Source organism: Chiloscyllium punctatum, chromosome 12 (genome assembly GCF_047496795.1).
Source record: "Chiloscyllium punctatum isolate Juve2018m chromosome 12, sChiPun1.3, whole genome shotgun sequence".
In the NCBI taxonomy this organism is placed as follows: Eukaryota; Metazoa; Chordata; class Chondrichthyes; order Orectolobiformes; family Hemiscylliidae; genus Chiloscyllium; species Chiloscyllium punctatum.
The window spans coordinates 69,280,253-69,294,703 of NC_092750.1; the positions used below are offsets into that span (position 1 = coordinate 69,280,253).

Below are 14,451 nucleotides of genomic sequence, written 5' to 3' on the forward strand. Positions count from 1 at the left end.
CCAGCTACCTTCCCCCCTACCCCCACCCTCCTATTTATCTCTCAGTCACCCCCCCCCCCCACCTCCTCTATATTCCTGATGAAGAGCTTATGCCTGAAACATCCATTCTCCTCCTTCTTGGATGTTGCTTGACCGGCTGTGCTTTTCCAGTGCCACTTTTTGATTCTTATCTGTTTGACCTACAGATCTACTGTAATGTCATAGAGTTGTAGATTCATATTGCATAGAAACAGGTTTTTCTGCTCACCATGTCTATGCTGACCAACAAACATAAAACTACAGTAATTCCATTTACCTGCACTTGATTCATAGCCTGCTATGCCCTGGCATTTTAAGTGGTTGTCGAGATGCATTTTAAACGTGAGAGTACCTGACTCTACTGACTTTTCAGGTAGCACATTCCATACTTCTCCCACCTTCTGGGTGAAAAAAATATTTTCCTCAGATGTACTTATTCCCCACCTTAAACTTATGCCCTCTGGTCTTCGATATTTCTGCCATGGGGAAAATGATTCTCACGATCTACCCTGTGTCTACCTCTCAGTTTCAGATCCCCACTCAGCCTCCTCTGCTCCAAGGTAAACAAACCCAGCCTAACCGATCTCTCCTCTTAACTTGACGCTTTATATCCCAGGCCACATCCTGGTGAATCTCCTCTCCACCCTCTCTAGTACAATCATGTCCTTCCGATACACTGGCCTCGAGAGCTGCACACAGTATTCCATCTGTGGCCTAAGCAATCATTTATGAAGTTGTAACAAGACTTCCCTGGTCCTATAGTCTATGCCCTGGCCAATGAAGGCAAGCATCCTGTATGCCTTCTTCACTATTCAGTCTTGCTGTGCTGACACCTTCAGGAATCTGTGTGGCTGGTTCTTAAATGCAGATCTAGTTAAACTGGAAGACCTTTGCCTATTGAGGAATTGAGCCAAGTTAACAGTCTTTATGTTTACCTCCTTTTGGTGGAGAGTTGATATACATTATAAGGTAAATCTCTATAAGTGCTTTCACAGATAAGAGTGAGAGATTAATTGAATTTAATTAATTTTACTGTCCTATTCTCCAGTCTGTAACAGGGTTTGGTTTATTTACTTTCTTTCTTTTATTTTCCCCTTTTTCTTTTTAAAATAAGTGTTTTTTTCCTCATTCTGTTTGTGAAGTGCAATTTAAAATTACCGATGGCAAATTCTTTAGGGTTAAAACAAGGGAGGGTTTATCATTGCATTCAGAGTCCAGGCAAATGGTTCTTGATAGACAGTCACAAACATGTACATCCAAGAAAAGAGAAAGGAAAGAAGCTAGTTGCAAATTTCAAATTACTTAAAAGTCTTTCCAGAAACCAGACATGCAAGATATTGAGATCAAAGCCAGCCATTGAGCTGCAATCTAATATCATGTGTTCTCTTCTTAAGTTACAAACATACATATGAACAAAAGTCAGATCTCTGTAGTTAACAGCGATTCAAACAAATGTGTAGTTTGTCATATGACTGAGACTATGGGAGGGTCTCCTTCCCTTTCCCTCCCTCCCAGGGTTCTCTTCTTGCACAATGGTAGTGTCCCTTGCCCTGGATCGAGAGACCTGGGTTGCAGTCCCACGTGCTCCAGGGATGTGCAATAATATCTCTGAACAGGTTGGTTAGAAAAAAAAATGTTAAATTAGAAAAAAACTGCAGACCCAAATCTGCTGTTATTTTATTGTCACGTTTATGTCCGGGTGTCCTTGGAGAAAGAACATGCAATGCCCATCAATGTTCTCGATGCCTTTAGGGAGAGGTGAACACCATAGAGCTTTACTTACCCCACCAATCCCATTTAGCAATTGTGTTAGGTGACTCTGTAGTCAAAGGCACAGACAGACATTTCTGCAGCCAGCATCGAAAAATCAGAATGGTGTGTTGTCTCCCTGGTGTCAGGATCAAGGAAGTCCTAGAGAGGGTGCCGGCTGTTCTCAAAGGGGAGAGGAACCAACAGGAGGTCATTGTACACATTAGAACTGACAACAAAGGTGGGAAAATGAGATTCTGAAGGGAGAATATAAAAGTTAGGCAGGAATTTGAAAAGGAGGTCCTTGATGGTAGTAACATCTGGATTACTCCCTGTTCTACGAGCTAGTGAGGTAGGAATAGGAGAATAGAGCAAATTAATGTGTAGCTGAGGAGCTGGTGCATGGGTGAAGGGTTCACAATTTTGGATCATTGGAATGTCTTCTGGGGTAGAAGGACATGTACAAGAAGTTTGCATTGCACCTGAATTGGAAGGGGACTAACATACTGGCAGGGAGATTTGCTAGAGCAGCTCAGAAGGATTTAAACTAGTAAGTTGGGGTGTGGGACCCAGGGAGATAGTGAGGAAAGAGATCAATCTGAGACTGGTACAGTTGAGAAAAGAAGCAAATTAAACAGTCAAGGTAGGCAGGGACAAAGTGGAGAACAAGGTAGGACCAATCAATTAAACTGCATTTACTTCAATGCAAGAGCCTAACAGGGAAGGCAGATGAACTCAGGGCATGGTTAGGAACATGGGACTGGAATATCATAGCAATTATAGAAACGTGGCTCAGGGATTGACAGGACTGGCAGTTTAATGTTCCAGGATACAAATGCTACAGGAAGGATAGAAAGGAAGGCAAGAGAGGAGGCGACGTTTTTTGATAAGGGATAGCATTACTGCTTTATTTAAGGAGGATATTCCTGGAAATACATCCAGGGAAGCTATTTGGGTGAAACTGAGAAATGAGAAAGGGCTGATCACCTTATTGGGATTGTATTATAGACCCCCAATTGTCAGCAGGAAATTGAGAAACAAATTTGTAAAGAGCTTTCAGATATCTGTAAGAATAATAGGATGGCTATGGTCAGGAATTTTAACTTTCCAAATATAGACTGGGACTGCCAAAGAGTTAAGATTTCAGATGGACAGGAGTTTGTTAAGTGTGTCCAAGAAAAATTTCTGATTCAGTATGTGGATGTACCTACTAGAGAAGGTGCAAAACATGTACTGGATTAGTGGTGCTGGTAGAGCACAGCAGTTCAGGCAGCATCCAACGAGCAGCCTGAACTGCTGTGCTCTACCAGCACCACTAATCCAGTATTTGGTTTTTAGCATCTGCAGTCATTGTTTTTACCAAGGTGCAAAACATGACCTACTCTTGGGAAATAAGACAGGACAGGAGACTGAGGTGTCAGTGGGGGAACACCTTTTGACCAGCAACCATAATTCTATTAGTTTTAAAATAGTGATGGAAAAGGATAGACCAGATCTAAAAGTTGAAGCTCTAAATTGGACCAAGGCTAATTTTGACTGTATTAGGCAAGAACTTTCAAAAATTGATTGGAGGCTGTTGTTTGCAGGTAAAGGGATGGCTGGGAAATGGGAAGCCTTCAAAAATGAGATAAGAGTCCAGCGAAAGTATATTTCTTTTGGGGTGAAAGGAAAGGCTGGTGGGTGTAGGAAATGCTGGATGACTAAAGAAATTGAGGGTTTGGTTAAAATAAAAAGGAAGCATATGTCAGGTATAGACAGGAGAAAACAAGTGAATCCTTAGAGTATAAAGGCAGTAGTAGTATACTGAAGAGGGAAATCAGGAGGTGAAAAAGGAGACATGAGATAGCTTTGGCAAATAAGGTTAAGGAGAATCCTAAGGATTTTTACAAATGCAAATGGGATAACAGGGTAACTAGTGAGAGAATAGTGCGACTCAAAGATCAGCAAGGCAGTCTTATTGTGGAGCTGCAGAAGATGGGGGAGATACTAAACGAGTATTTTGCATCAGTTTTTACTGTGGGGAAGGACATGGAAGATATAGAATGTAGGGAAATAGATGATGACATCTTGAAAAATGTCCATATTACAGAGGTGGTGGTGCTGGATGTCTTGAAATGCATAAAGGTGAATAAATCCCCAGGACCTGATCAAGTGTACCCTAGGGAAGTGATTGCTGGGCCACTTGTTAAGATATTTGTATCACCGATAGTCACAGGTGAGGTGCCGGAAGACTGGAGGTTGGCTAATATGGTGCTGCTATTTAGGAAAGGTAGTAAGGATAAGCCAGGGAACTATAGACTAGTAAACTTGAAATCAGTGGTGGGCAAGCTGTTGGAGGGAATCCTGAGGGACAGGTTGTACACGTACTTGGAAAGGCAAGGACTGATTAGGGATAGTCAACATGGCTTTGTACGTGTGAAATCATGTCTCACGAACATGGAATGAGTTTTTGAAGTAACAAAGAGGATTGATGAGGGCAGATCGGTAGATGTGATCGATATGAACTTCAGTCAGGTGTTTGACAAGGTTCCCCATGGGAGACTGATTAGATCTCATTGAATACAAAGAGAATTAGCCATTTGGATACAGAACTGGCTCAAAGGTAGAACACAGAGGGTGGTGGTGTAGGATTGTTGTACAGACTGGAGGCCTGTGACCAGTGGAGTGCGACATGGATCGCGTGCTGAGTCCACTACTTTTCTTCATTTATATTAACGATTTGGATGTGAACATAGTTGCATAGTTAGTAAGTTTTCAGGTGACACCAAAATTGGAGGTGCAGTGGATAGCAAAGAAGGTTACCTCAGAGTACAATGGGATCTTGATCAGATGGGCAAATGGGCTGAGGAGTGGCAGATGGAGTTTAATTTAGATAAATACGAAGTGCTGCATTTGGAAAAGCAAATCTTAGCAGGACTTATACACTTAATGGTAAGGTCCTAGGGAGTGTTGCTGAACAAAGACACCTTGGAATGCAGGTTTGTAGCTCCTTGAAAGTGGAGTTACAGGTAGATGGGATAGCGAAGGTGTTTGGTATGCTTTCCTTTATTGGTCAAAGTATTGAGTATAAGAGGTCGGAGGTCAGTTTGCGGCTGTACAGACGTCGGTTAGGCCACTTTTGGAATATTGCATGCAATTCTCATTTCCTTCGTATCGGAAGGGTATTGTGAAACTTGGAAGGGTTCAGAAAAGATTTACAAGAATGTTGCCAGGGTTGGAGGATTTGACCTATAGGGAGAAGCTGAATAGGCGGCGACTGTTTTCCCTGGAATGTTGGAAGGTGAGAGGTGACCTTTTAGAGGTTTATAAAATTATGAGGGACATGGATAGGGTAAATAGACAAGGCCTTTTCCCTGGGATGGTGGAGTCCAGAACTAGGTTTAGGGTGAGAGGGGAAAGATATAAAAGGGACCAAAGGGGCAACTTTTTCGCACAGAGGTTGGTGCATGTATGAAATGAGCTGCCAGAGGAAGTGGTGGAGGCTAGTACAATTGCAACATTTAAAACGTACCTGGGTGGATATATGAATAGGAAGGGTTTAGAGGGATATGGGCCAAGTGTTGGCAAACGGGACTAGATTATGTTGGATATCTGGTCGGCATGGACGGGTTGGATGGAAGTGTCTGTTTCTGTGCTGTACATCTCTATGACTCTATTTGATTTAGCCTCTTCCCTTTCTCCCCACCTCCCCATTACTATTTTGATTGATTGTTTTTATTCTCCTTAATAGGCTTTGCATATAAGTATTAAATTGGCTAAACAGGTGTTTTTACTGGCGGTGGTTAGTCGTTTAACAATAAACTCAAAAAATGTTACGGTGATTTTGGAAGATCACTGAGTTGTGCACAATCGCACTTCAGAGCATTTTTTTTTAAAAACCAGACCCAAGTCTGCCTCTCCTTCATGGTAACGTTCTTTCCCAAGGTGTCCTTGGAAAGGAAGCATATGGGATCCATCAATGACTGTCAGTGCCTTGAGAGATAGATGAACACCACAGGGGATTTTGTCCTTTATTCCCCATCCAACACCATTTGATTTAACCTCTGCTCTTTCTCCCTAACCCCCCCCCCTTAAGTTTTGATGGTTTGCATTGCTCATAATGGGCTTTCATTGTAAACACTGAATTGGCAACAAGGGTCGTAATGAAAAGAGGAAAAATAAAAAAAAGTCACAGTACTTTTGTTGGTGAGAAAGTCATTCAGTTTTGTGTAACAGCCCTTCTGGTTATTAAAATAAATAATAAATAAAGCAGAGGCAAGTCTGACCCTCTTCTGCAGTTATGTTTGTACCATGTTTGCAGACGATATAGAGATAGGTAGAGGGATAGGGTGTATTAAAGAGGTGGGGAGGCTGCAGAAGGATTTGGACAGGTTAGCAGAGTGGGCAAAGATGGAGTACAACATGGGAAAGTGTGAGGTCATGCACTTTGTTAAGAAGAATAGAAGCATGGACTATTTCTAAATGAGGAGAAAATTCAGAAGTCAGAAGTGCAAAGAGACTTGGGAGTTCTAGTACAGAATTCTCTCAAAGTAAACTTGCAAGTTGAGTAAGTAGTTAGGAAAGCAAATGGCATTTATCTTGAGAGGATTTGAATATAGAGGCAGGATGTACTCCTGAGGCTCTAGAAGGCTCTGGTCAGAACACATTTGGAATATTGTGCACAGTTTTGTGCCCCATATCTCAGGAAGGATGTACTGGCCCTGGGGCATGTTCAGAGGAGGTTCATGAGAATTCTCCCAGGAATGTAAAGCTTAACATATGGGGAACATTTGAAGACTCTGGGTCTATATTCAATGGAGTTTAGAAGGAAGAGGAGGGATCTAATTGAAACATACAGAATACTGAATGGCCTGTACAGAGTAGATGTTAAGAAGATATTTCAATTACTAGGCAAGACTAGGACCTGGGGGCACAGACTTAGAGTAAAAGGAAGGTCTTTCAGAATGGAGATAATAAACTACTTCTTCAGCCAGAAGACGTCACTGCTACAGAAGGTTGTGGAGGCCAGGTCATTGAGTATATTTAAGATGAAGGTAGATAGGTTCTTGATTGTCAAGATGATCAAGGGTTACAGGGAGAAAGCAAGAGAATGGGGTTGAGAAATTTATTATCCATGACTGAATGGCAGAGCAGACTCGATAAGCTGAATGGCCTGATTTCTGCTCCTATATCTTATAGTCTAAAGATGTGTAATATACATTCCTGAATAGGTTGATTAGAAAAGAAAAAGTAAAGCCAACAGGCTCTTGTGGTACAGTGGTAGTATCCATGGATCCATATCCATGGTTAACAGTAAAAAAAAATTTTAAAAGGTCATGGTGATCTGGTGGTGGGAAAGACCAGCAGTGCTATCACATGATCCTGCAGCAGGTGGCACTGAACCATTCCCTATTATCTTGGCCAGGACATCTAGGTTCAAGTCCCACTTGCTCCAGGGGTGTGCCATTACATCTCTGATCAAATTGATCAGAAATTATAAAACAGGCCCTGTGTATTAAAAAAAGAAGCAAATCCTGATGTTCTTGTGGCACAGTGTAGTGTCCCTACCTCTGGACCAGAGGCATAGGTTCAAAACCCACCTGCTCCAGAGGTGTGTTATATAGCTCCTCCGAACAGCATGATTTTAAAAAAGTCAAGCAGACCCTGCAGGGCGGAGTTGGTATAACAGTAACATCTCTAGAATAGTAATCCAGAAGCCCAGGCTAATACATTATGAGTTCCAAAGGCATGTAATAATGATTTTGAACATGTTGACTAAAAAATATTACATAAAGCAGACCCAGGATGCCTTTGGAGAGAGGTGGGCACCATAGGGGATATAATTCCTTACTTCCTCTCCAACTCCATTTTGATTTAATCACCCCACATAGTCTAGTCTACTTATCTTTTGTGTTGGCTTGACTAAAATATCTGTGCAATGTAAGGAGTGCTGCATTCCAGAAGGATGGTATGTAGTTTTTGTTCTGACCAGACGTGACCAGAGGACTTTTTATAAATTGTGGTCAACTGGCATTCTGTGATCAGTGTCATCTATGTTATCAGTCCAGCAAAGAGTCCAGTTTTAAGAAGGTTTTAAGCAAGAGATTATTGGTTTAAACAAAACAATTTTGGGTCTCTCTCTTCTCGCCCTCTCGGCATTACACAAGCCAACAAAAGGATTTTCTATTAATTGTGATATTTTAGTTTGTAAAACATTAGCCTTTGGTACCAGAAGTGGTGCTTTAGGTAGAAATATATATTTATACAGACTTAGACTGCATGTACAAAAATCATGAATGTGCACTTGATGCTTCTAAACCTGTATCTTTTTCAATTCTCCAACAGGGCTACCTGGAATACATTAAGACTCTTCCACTTAATGACACCCCAGAAATATTTGGATTACATGATAATGCAAATATCACATTTGCCCAAAATGAAACTTCTGTGTTGTTAAACTGCCTCATCTTGCTTCAGCCAAAAACATCAGGTGGCGGCGGCAAAGGAGTTGAAGAGGCATGTTTCATTTAAATGTTTTTATGTATCACAGTGAGTCAGACCTATAATCTTCCTATATATCTGGTTAAATTGTACTATGGAAAGGAATATTTTTACTATTTCACCCTGTGCTGGCATCAAGCATTCCTGGGCCAAGTGCAGAAGAGAGTAGGAATAAGATCCTTCCTGTAGCTTTCCTAGTACTGCATGTTCACCCCCATCTTTAATCCAAGTGTTGCTCTTAACAATATTGAGTGTTCCATTTTCTGAAATCTGTCTTCATTGTGTCCTGAATAAGTCTGCTAGTTTAGTACTGAAGTGTGCAAAATGCTATGTTGTGTCTGAATTTAGATTAGCCTAAGCTTAGTACCTTTCAAAAAAAGCAAATTTCTTTCTCAAAGTGCAGAAATGTAGATTTATATTTGGATATGAAAAAAATGCTACTTTCACTCAAAAGATTGATCAAATGCAGAGCAACATTTTGAAATAATATAAATTATGTGAATGAAGGTTGCAAACTTTTATCATGATACTGACCTTCCAGAAGGTCTTTGACAAGGTACCATACAGGAGGCTGCTGGGTAAGATAAAGGTCCATGAGGTTAGAGGCAGGACACTAGCATGAATGGAAGATTTGCTGTCTGGCAGAAAGCAGAGAGTGGAGATAAAAGGATCCTTCTCAGGGTGACAGCCAGTGACAAGTGGTGTACCGCAAGGGTCATTGTTGGGACCACAACTTTTCACTTTATACATTAATGATGTAGATGTAGGAACTGAGGGTATTCAGGCTAAGTTTGCAGATTATACAAAGATTGGTGGAGGGACAGGTAGCATTGAGGAGGCGGGGAGGCTGCAGGAAGATTTAGACAGGTAAGGAGAGTCGGCAAAGAAATGCCACAATGTGGGAAAGTGTGAGGTCATGCTCTTTGGTAGGAAGAATAGACTATTTTCTGAATGGGGAAAAAATTCAGAAGTCTGAAGTGCAAAGGGATTTGGAGTCCCAGTACAGGATTCTGTTAAGGTAAACTTGCAGGTTGAGTCTGTAGCTAGGAAAGTAAATACAATATTGGTAGTTATTTCTAGAGGACTTGAATGTAAATATAATTCAGAATACTGAAAGGCCTGGACAGAGTGGATGTTGGAAAGATGTTTCCATTAGCAGGATAGACTAGAACCTGAGGAGACAGCCTTAGAATAAAGGAGAGACCCTTTAGAATGGATGAGTAGAAACTTCTTCAGCCATAGTGGTGAATCTATTGGAATTCATTACCACAGAAGGCTGTGGACAAGATTCCAGCATTTGCATTTTTTTTACCTCAAACAGAATGCTGTAGAGGCCAGGTCATTAAGTAGGTAAAAACAATGACTGCAGATGCTGGAAACCAGATTCTGGATTAGTGGTGCTGGAAGAGCACAGCAGTTCAGGCAGCATCCAAGTAGCTTCGAAATTGACATTTCGGGCAAAAGCCCTTCATCAGGAATAAAGGCAGTGAGCCTGAAGCGTGGAGAGATAAGCTAGAGGAGGGTGGGGGTGGGGAGAAAGTAGCATAGAGTACAATGGGTGAGTGGGGGAGGGGATGAAGGTGATAGGTCAAGGAGGAGAGGGTGGAGTGGATAGGTGGAAAAGAAGATAGGCAGGTAGGACAAGTCCGGAAAAGTCATGGGGACAGTTACTGAGCTGGAAGTTTAGAATAGGGTGAGGTGGGGGAAGGGGAAATGAGGAAACTATTGAAGTCCACATTGATGCCTTGGGGTTGAAGTGTTCCGAGGCGGAAGATGAGGCGTTCTTCCTCCAGGTGTCTGGTGGTGAGGGAGCGGCAGTGAAGGAGGCCCAGGACCTCCATGTCCTCGGCAGAGTGGGAGGGGGAGTTGAAATGTTGGGCCACGGGGCGGTGTGGTTGATTGGTGCGGGTGTCCCGGAGATGTTCTCTAAAGCGCTCTGCTAGGAGGCACCCAGTCTCCCCTATGTAGAGGAGACCGCATCGGGAGCAACGGATACAATTAATGATATTAGTGGATGTGCAAGTAAAACTTTGGATGTTGAAGGCTCCTTTAGGGCCTTGGATAGAGGTGAGGGAGGAGATGTGGGCACAGGTTTTACAGTTCCTGCGGTGGCAGGGGAAAGTGCCAGGATTGGAGGGTGGATTGTTTGGGGGCGTGGACCTGACCAGGTAGTCGCGGAGGGAACGGTCTTTGCAGAAGGCGGAAAGGGGTGGGGAGGGAAATATATCCCTGATAGTGGGGTCTGTTTGGAGGTGGCGGAAATGTTGGCGGATGATTTGGTTTATGCGAAGGTTGGTAGGGTGGAAGGTGAGCACCAAGGGGCGTTCTGTCCTTGTTACGGTTGGAGGGGTGGGGTCTGAGGGCGGAGGTGCGGGATGTAGACGAGATGCATTGGAGGGCATCTTTAACCACGTGGGAAGGGAAATTGCAGTCTCTAAAGAAGGAGGCCATCTGGTGTGTTCTGTGGTGGAACTGGTCCTCTTGGGAGCAGATCCGGCGGAGGCGGAGGAATTTGGAATACGGGATGGCATTTTTGCAAGAGGTAGGGTGGGAAGAGGTGTAATCCAGGTAGCTGTGAGAGTCGGTGGGTTTGTAAAAAATGTCAGTGTCAAGTCGGTCGTCATTAATGGAGATGGAGAGGTCCAGGAAGGGGAGGGAGGTGTCAGAGATGGTCCAGGTAAATTTAAGGTCAGGGTGGAATGTGTTGGTGAAGTTGATGAGTTGCTCAACCTCCTCATGGGAGCACGAGGTGGCACCAATGCAGTCATCAATGTAGCGGAGGAAGAGGTGGGGAGTCGTGCCGGTGTAATTACGGAAGATCAACTGCTCTACGTAGCCAACAAAGTGACAGGCATAGCTGGGGCCCATACGTGTGCCCATGGCTACCCCTTTGGTCTGGAAGAAGTGGGAGGATTCAAAGGAGAAATTGTTAAGGGTGAGGACCAGTTCGGCCAAACGAATGAGAGTGTCAGTGGAAGGGTACTGTTGGGGACGTCTGGAGAGGAAAAAACGGAGGGCTTGGAGGCCCTGGTCATGGCGGATGGAGGTGTAGAGGGATTGGATATCCATGGTGGAGATGAGGCGTTGGGGGCCAGGGAAACGGAAGTCTTGGAGGAGTTGGAGGGCGTGGGTGGTGTCTCGAACGTATGTGGGGAGTTCCTGGACTAGGGGGGATAGGACAGTGTCAAGGTAGGTAGAGATGAGTTCAGTGGGGCAGGAGCATGCTAAGACAATGGGTCAGCCAGGGTGGTCAGGCTTGTGGATCTTGGGAAGGAGGTAGAACCGGGCAGTGCAGGGTTCCCAGACTATGAGGTTGGAAGCTGTGGGTGGGAGATCTCCTGAGGTGATGAGGTTCTGTATGGTCTGGGAGATGATGGTTTGGTGATGGGGGGTGGGGTCATGGTCGAGGGGACAGTAGGAAGAGGTGTCCTCAAGTTGACGTTTGGCTTCAGCGGTGTAGAGGTCAGTGTGCCAGACTTCCACTGCGCCCCCTTTATCCGCTGGCTTGATGGTGAGGTTGGGATTGGAGCAGAGGGATTGGAGGGCTGCACGTTGTGAGGGTGAGAGGTTGGAGTGGGGGAGGGGGATAGGCAGGTTGAGGCGATTAATGTCCCGGTGGCAGTTGGAAATGAAGAGGTCGAGAGCAGGTAATAGGCCAGCGCAGGGTGTCCAGGTGGATGCAGTGTGTTGGAGGTGGGCGAAGGAGTCCTCGGAAGGTGGGCGGGAGTCCTGATTGTGAAAATAAGCTTTGAGGCGGAGGCAACGGAAGAATATTTAAGACAGAGATACATATGTTCTTGATTTTCAAGAGGAGAAAGCAGGAGAATGGGGTTATTGAATTATTGAATGATGAAGCAGACTCAATGGGCTGAATGGCCTAATTTCTGCTCCTGTGTTATGGTCTTAAAAGTAAGTAATGAAGAGGATATTAGGAGGTGAATGAATAAGCAAAGATCTGGCAAATATAATAGAATGTAGGAAAATGTGAAATTGTCCATTTTGGCAAGAAGATGATCACCTGAATAATGTGAGATTGCAGAGCTCTGAGATGCAGAGGGATCTGGGTGTTCTAATGCATGAAGCATAAGGATTAGTATGCCAAGTACAGCAAGTAATCAGGATTGTGAATAGAATGTTATTATTGATTGAGGAAAAATATAAAAATAGGGAGTTTATGCTTCAGGTGTACAGGACATTGGTGAGACCAAATCTGTTTACAGTACTGGTTTCTTTAGTTAAGGAAGAATGCAAAGAAATTGGAAGCAGATTTACTGGACTAATACCTGTAATGGTTGGTTACTTTCTGAATAAACTTTGGACAATCTGGATTTGTATCCACTGAAGATTATAAGAGTAAGAGGTGACTTAATCGAAATTAGCAAGATCTGTGGGGTACGGACAAATTGTACATGGAAAGGATGTATTCCCTTGTGGGAACTAGGAGTTACTGTTTAAAAATAAGGGGTTGCTGATTTAAGACAGAACAAGGAATTCCCTCCTTAGGGGCATTGTGGGTGTACCTATAGCACATGAACTGCAGCAGTTCAAGACGACAGCTCACCACAACCTTCTCTCAAGGGCAACCAGGGACAGGCTATAAATGCTGCCCAAGCCAGCAATGCTCACATCCCACAAAAAATTGGAGAAATGTTTTCTCACAGATGGTCTTGGATGTTTGACTTTCTTTCTCAAAAGGCAATGGAAACAGAGTGCTTGAATATTTTTAAGGCAGCGGTCAATAAATTCTGGATAAGCAAGGCAGTAAAAGGTGATTGGAAATCTGGAATTATCAGACCAGTCATGATCTTATTGAGTGTTAGAGCAAGCAGGGGGAAGTATTGGCCTTGGAGTATTATGACTTGGTTATTAATCAAGAAACCCAGCTAATGTTCTGAGAGCCAGGGTTTGAATCCCATGGCAGCAGGTGTTGAATTTGGATGCAAAATCAAATCTGGAATTATGAGTCTAATGACAACAATTATTTCATTGCTGATTGTCGGGAAGTAAATCTGCCATCCTGGTCTGGCCTGGCCTACATGTAACTCCAGACCCACAGCAACATAGTCGACTCTCAGCTGTCTTCTGAAATGGTCTAGCAAGGCACTAGTGTATCAACAACTACAAAGCCTCAACAAAGAAATTAAACCAGACTAGATTGATAAATTAAACTGCATTTACTTCAATGCAAGAGGCCTAACAGGGAAGGCAGATGAACTCAGGGCATGGCTAGTAACATGGGACTGGGATATCATAGCAGTTACAGAAACGTGGCTCAGGGATGGACAGGACTGGCAGCTTAATGATCCAGGATACATATGCTACAGGAAGGACAGAAAGGGGGACAAGAGAGGAGGGGGAGTGGCCCCTTTGATAAGGGATAGCATTACAGCTGTACTTCGGGAAGATATTCCTGGGACTACAGCCAGAGAGGTCATTTGCGTAGAACTGAGAAATAAGAAAGCGATGATCACCTTATTGGGATTATATTATAGACCGTCAAATAGTCAGCGGGAAATTGAGAAACAAATTTGTAGGGAGATTTCAATTATCTGTAAGTATAATAAGGTGGTTATGGTAGAGGATTTTAACTTTCCAAAGATTGACAGGAACTGTTAAGGGTTAAGATGGAGAGGAATTTGTTAAGTGTGTACAAGAAAATTTTCTGGTTGTGTGTATGGATGTACCTACTAGAGAAGATGCAAAATTTGACCTATTCCTGGGAAATAAGGCAGGACAGGTGACAGGTGTCAGTGGGGGAGCACTTTGGGGCCAGCGACCATAATTCTATTAGTTTTAAAATAGTGATGGAAAAGGATAGACCAATCCAAAAGTTGAAGTCCTAAATTGGAGGAAGGCTAATTTAGATGGTATTAGACAAGAACTTTCCAAAACTGATTGGGGGTAGATGTTCGTAGATAAAGGGTCGGCTGGAAAATGGGAAGCCTTCAGAAATGAGATAACCAGAGTACAGACACATATTTTCCTGTTTGGGTGAAAGGAAAGGCTGGTAGGTAGAGGGAACATTGGCTGACTAGAGAAATTGAGGTTAAGAAAAAGAAGGAAGCATATGTCAGGTACAGAAAGCAGAGATCGAGTGAATCCTTAGAAGACTATAAAGGCAGTAGGAGTATACTTAAGAGAGAAATCAGGAGGGCAAAAAAGGGGCTGTTTTTGCTGGAGTGTCGGAGACTGAGGATTGAGCTT

The 14,451-nt window shown here is 43.3% G+C and overlaps 1 protein-coding gene across 1 annotated transcript in view; it reads left to right on the forward strand.

The window, feature by feature from the left end:
- The window catches only part of dnah1 (dynein, axonemal, heavy chain 1), a 425,483-nt gene that overhangs the window by 376,533 nt on the left and 34,499 nt on the right, over positions 1–14,451 (forward strand). Inside the window, exon 74 of the mRNA XM_072582714.1 lies at positions 8,092–8,262. Within this exon, the coding sequence (XP_072438815.1) occupies positions 8,092–8,262 (171 nt within the window). The remainder of the gene's footprint in view (positions 1–8,091; positions 8,263–14,451) is intronic.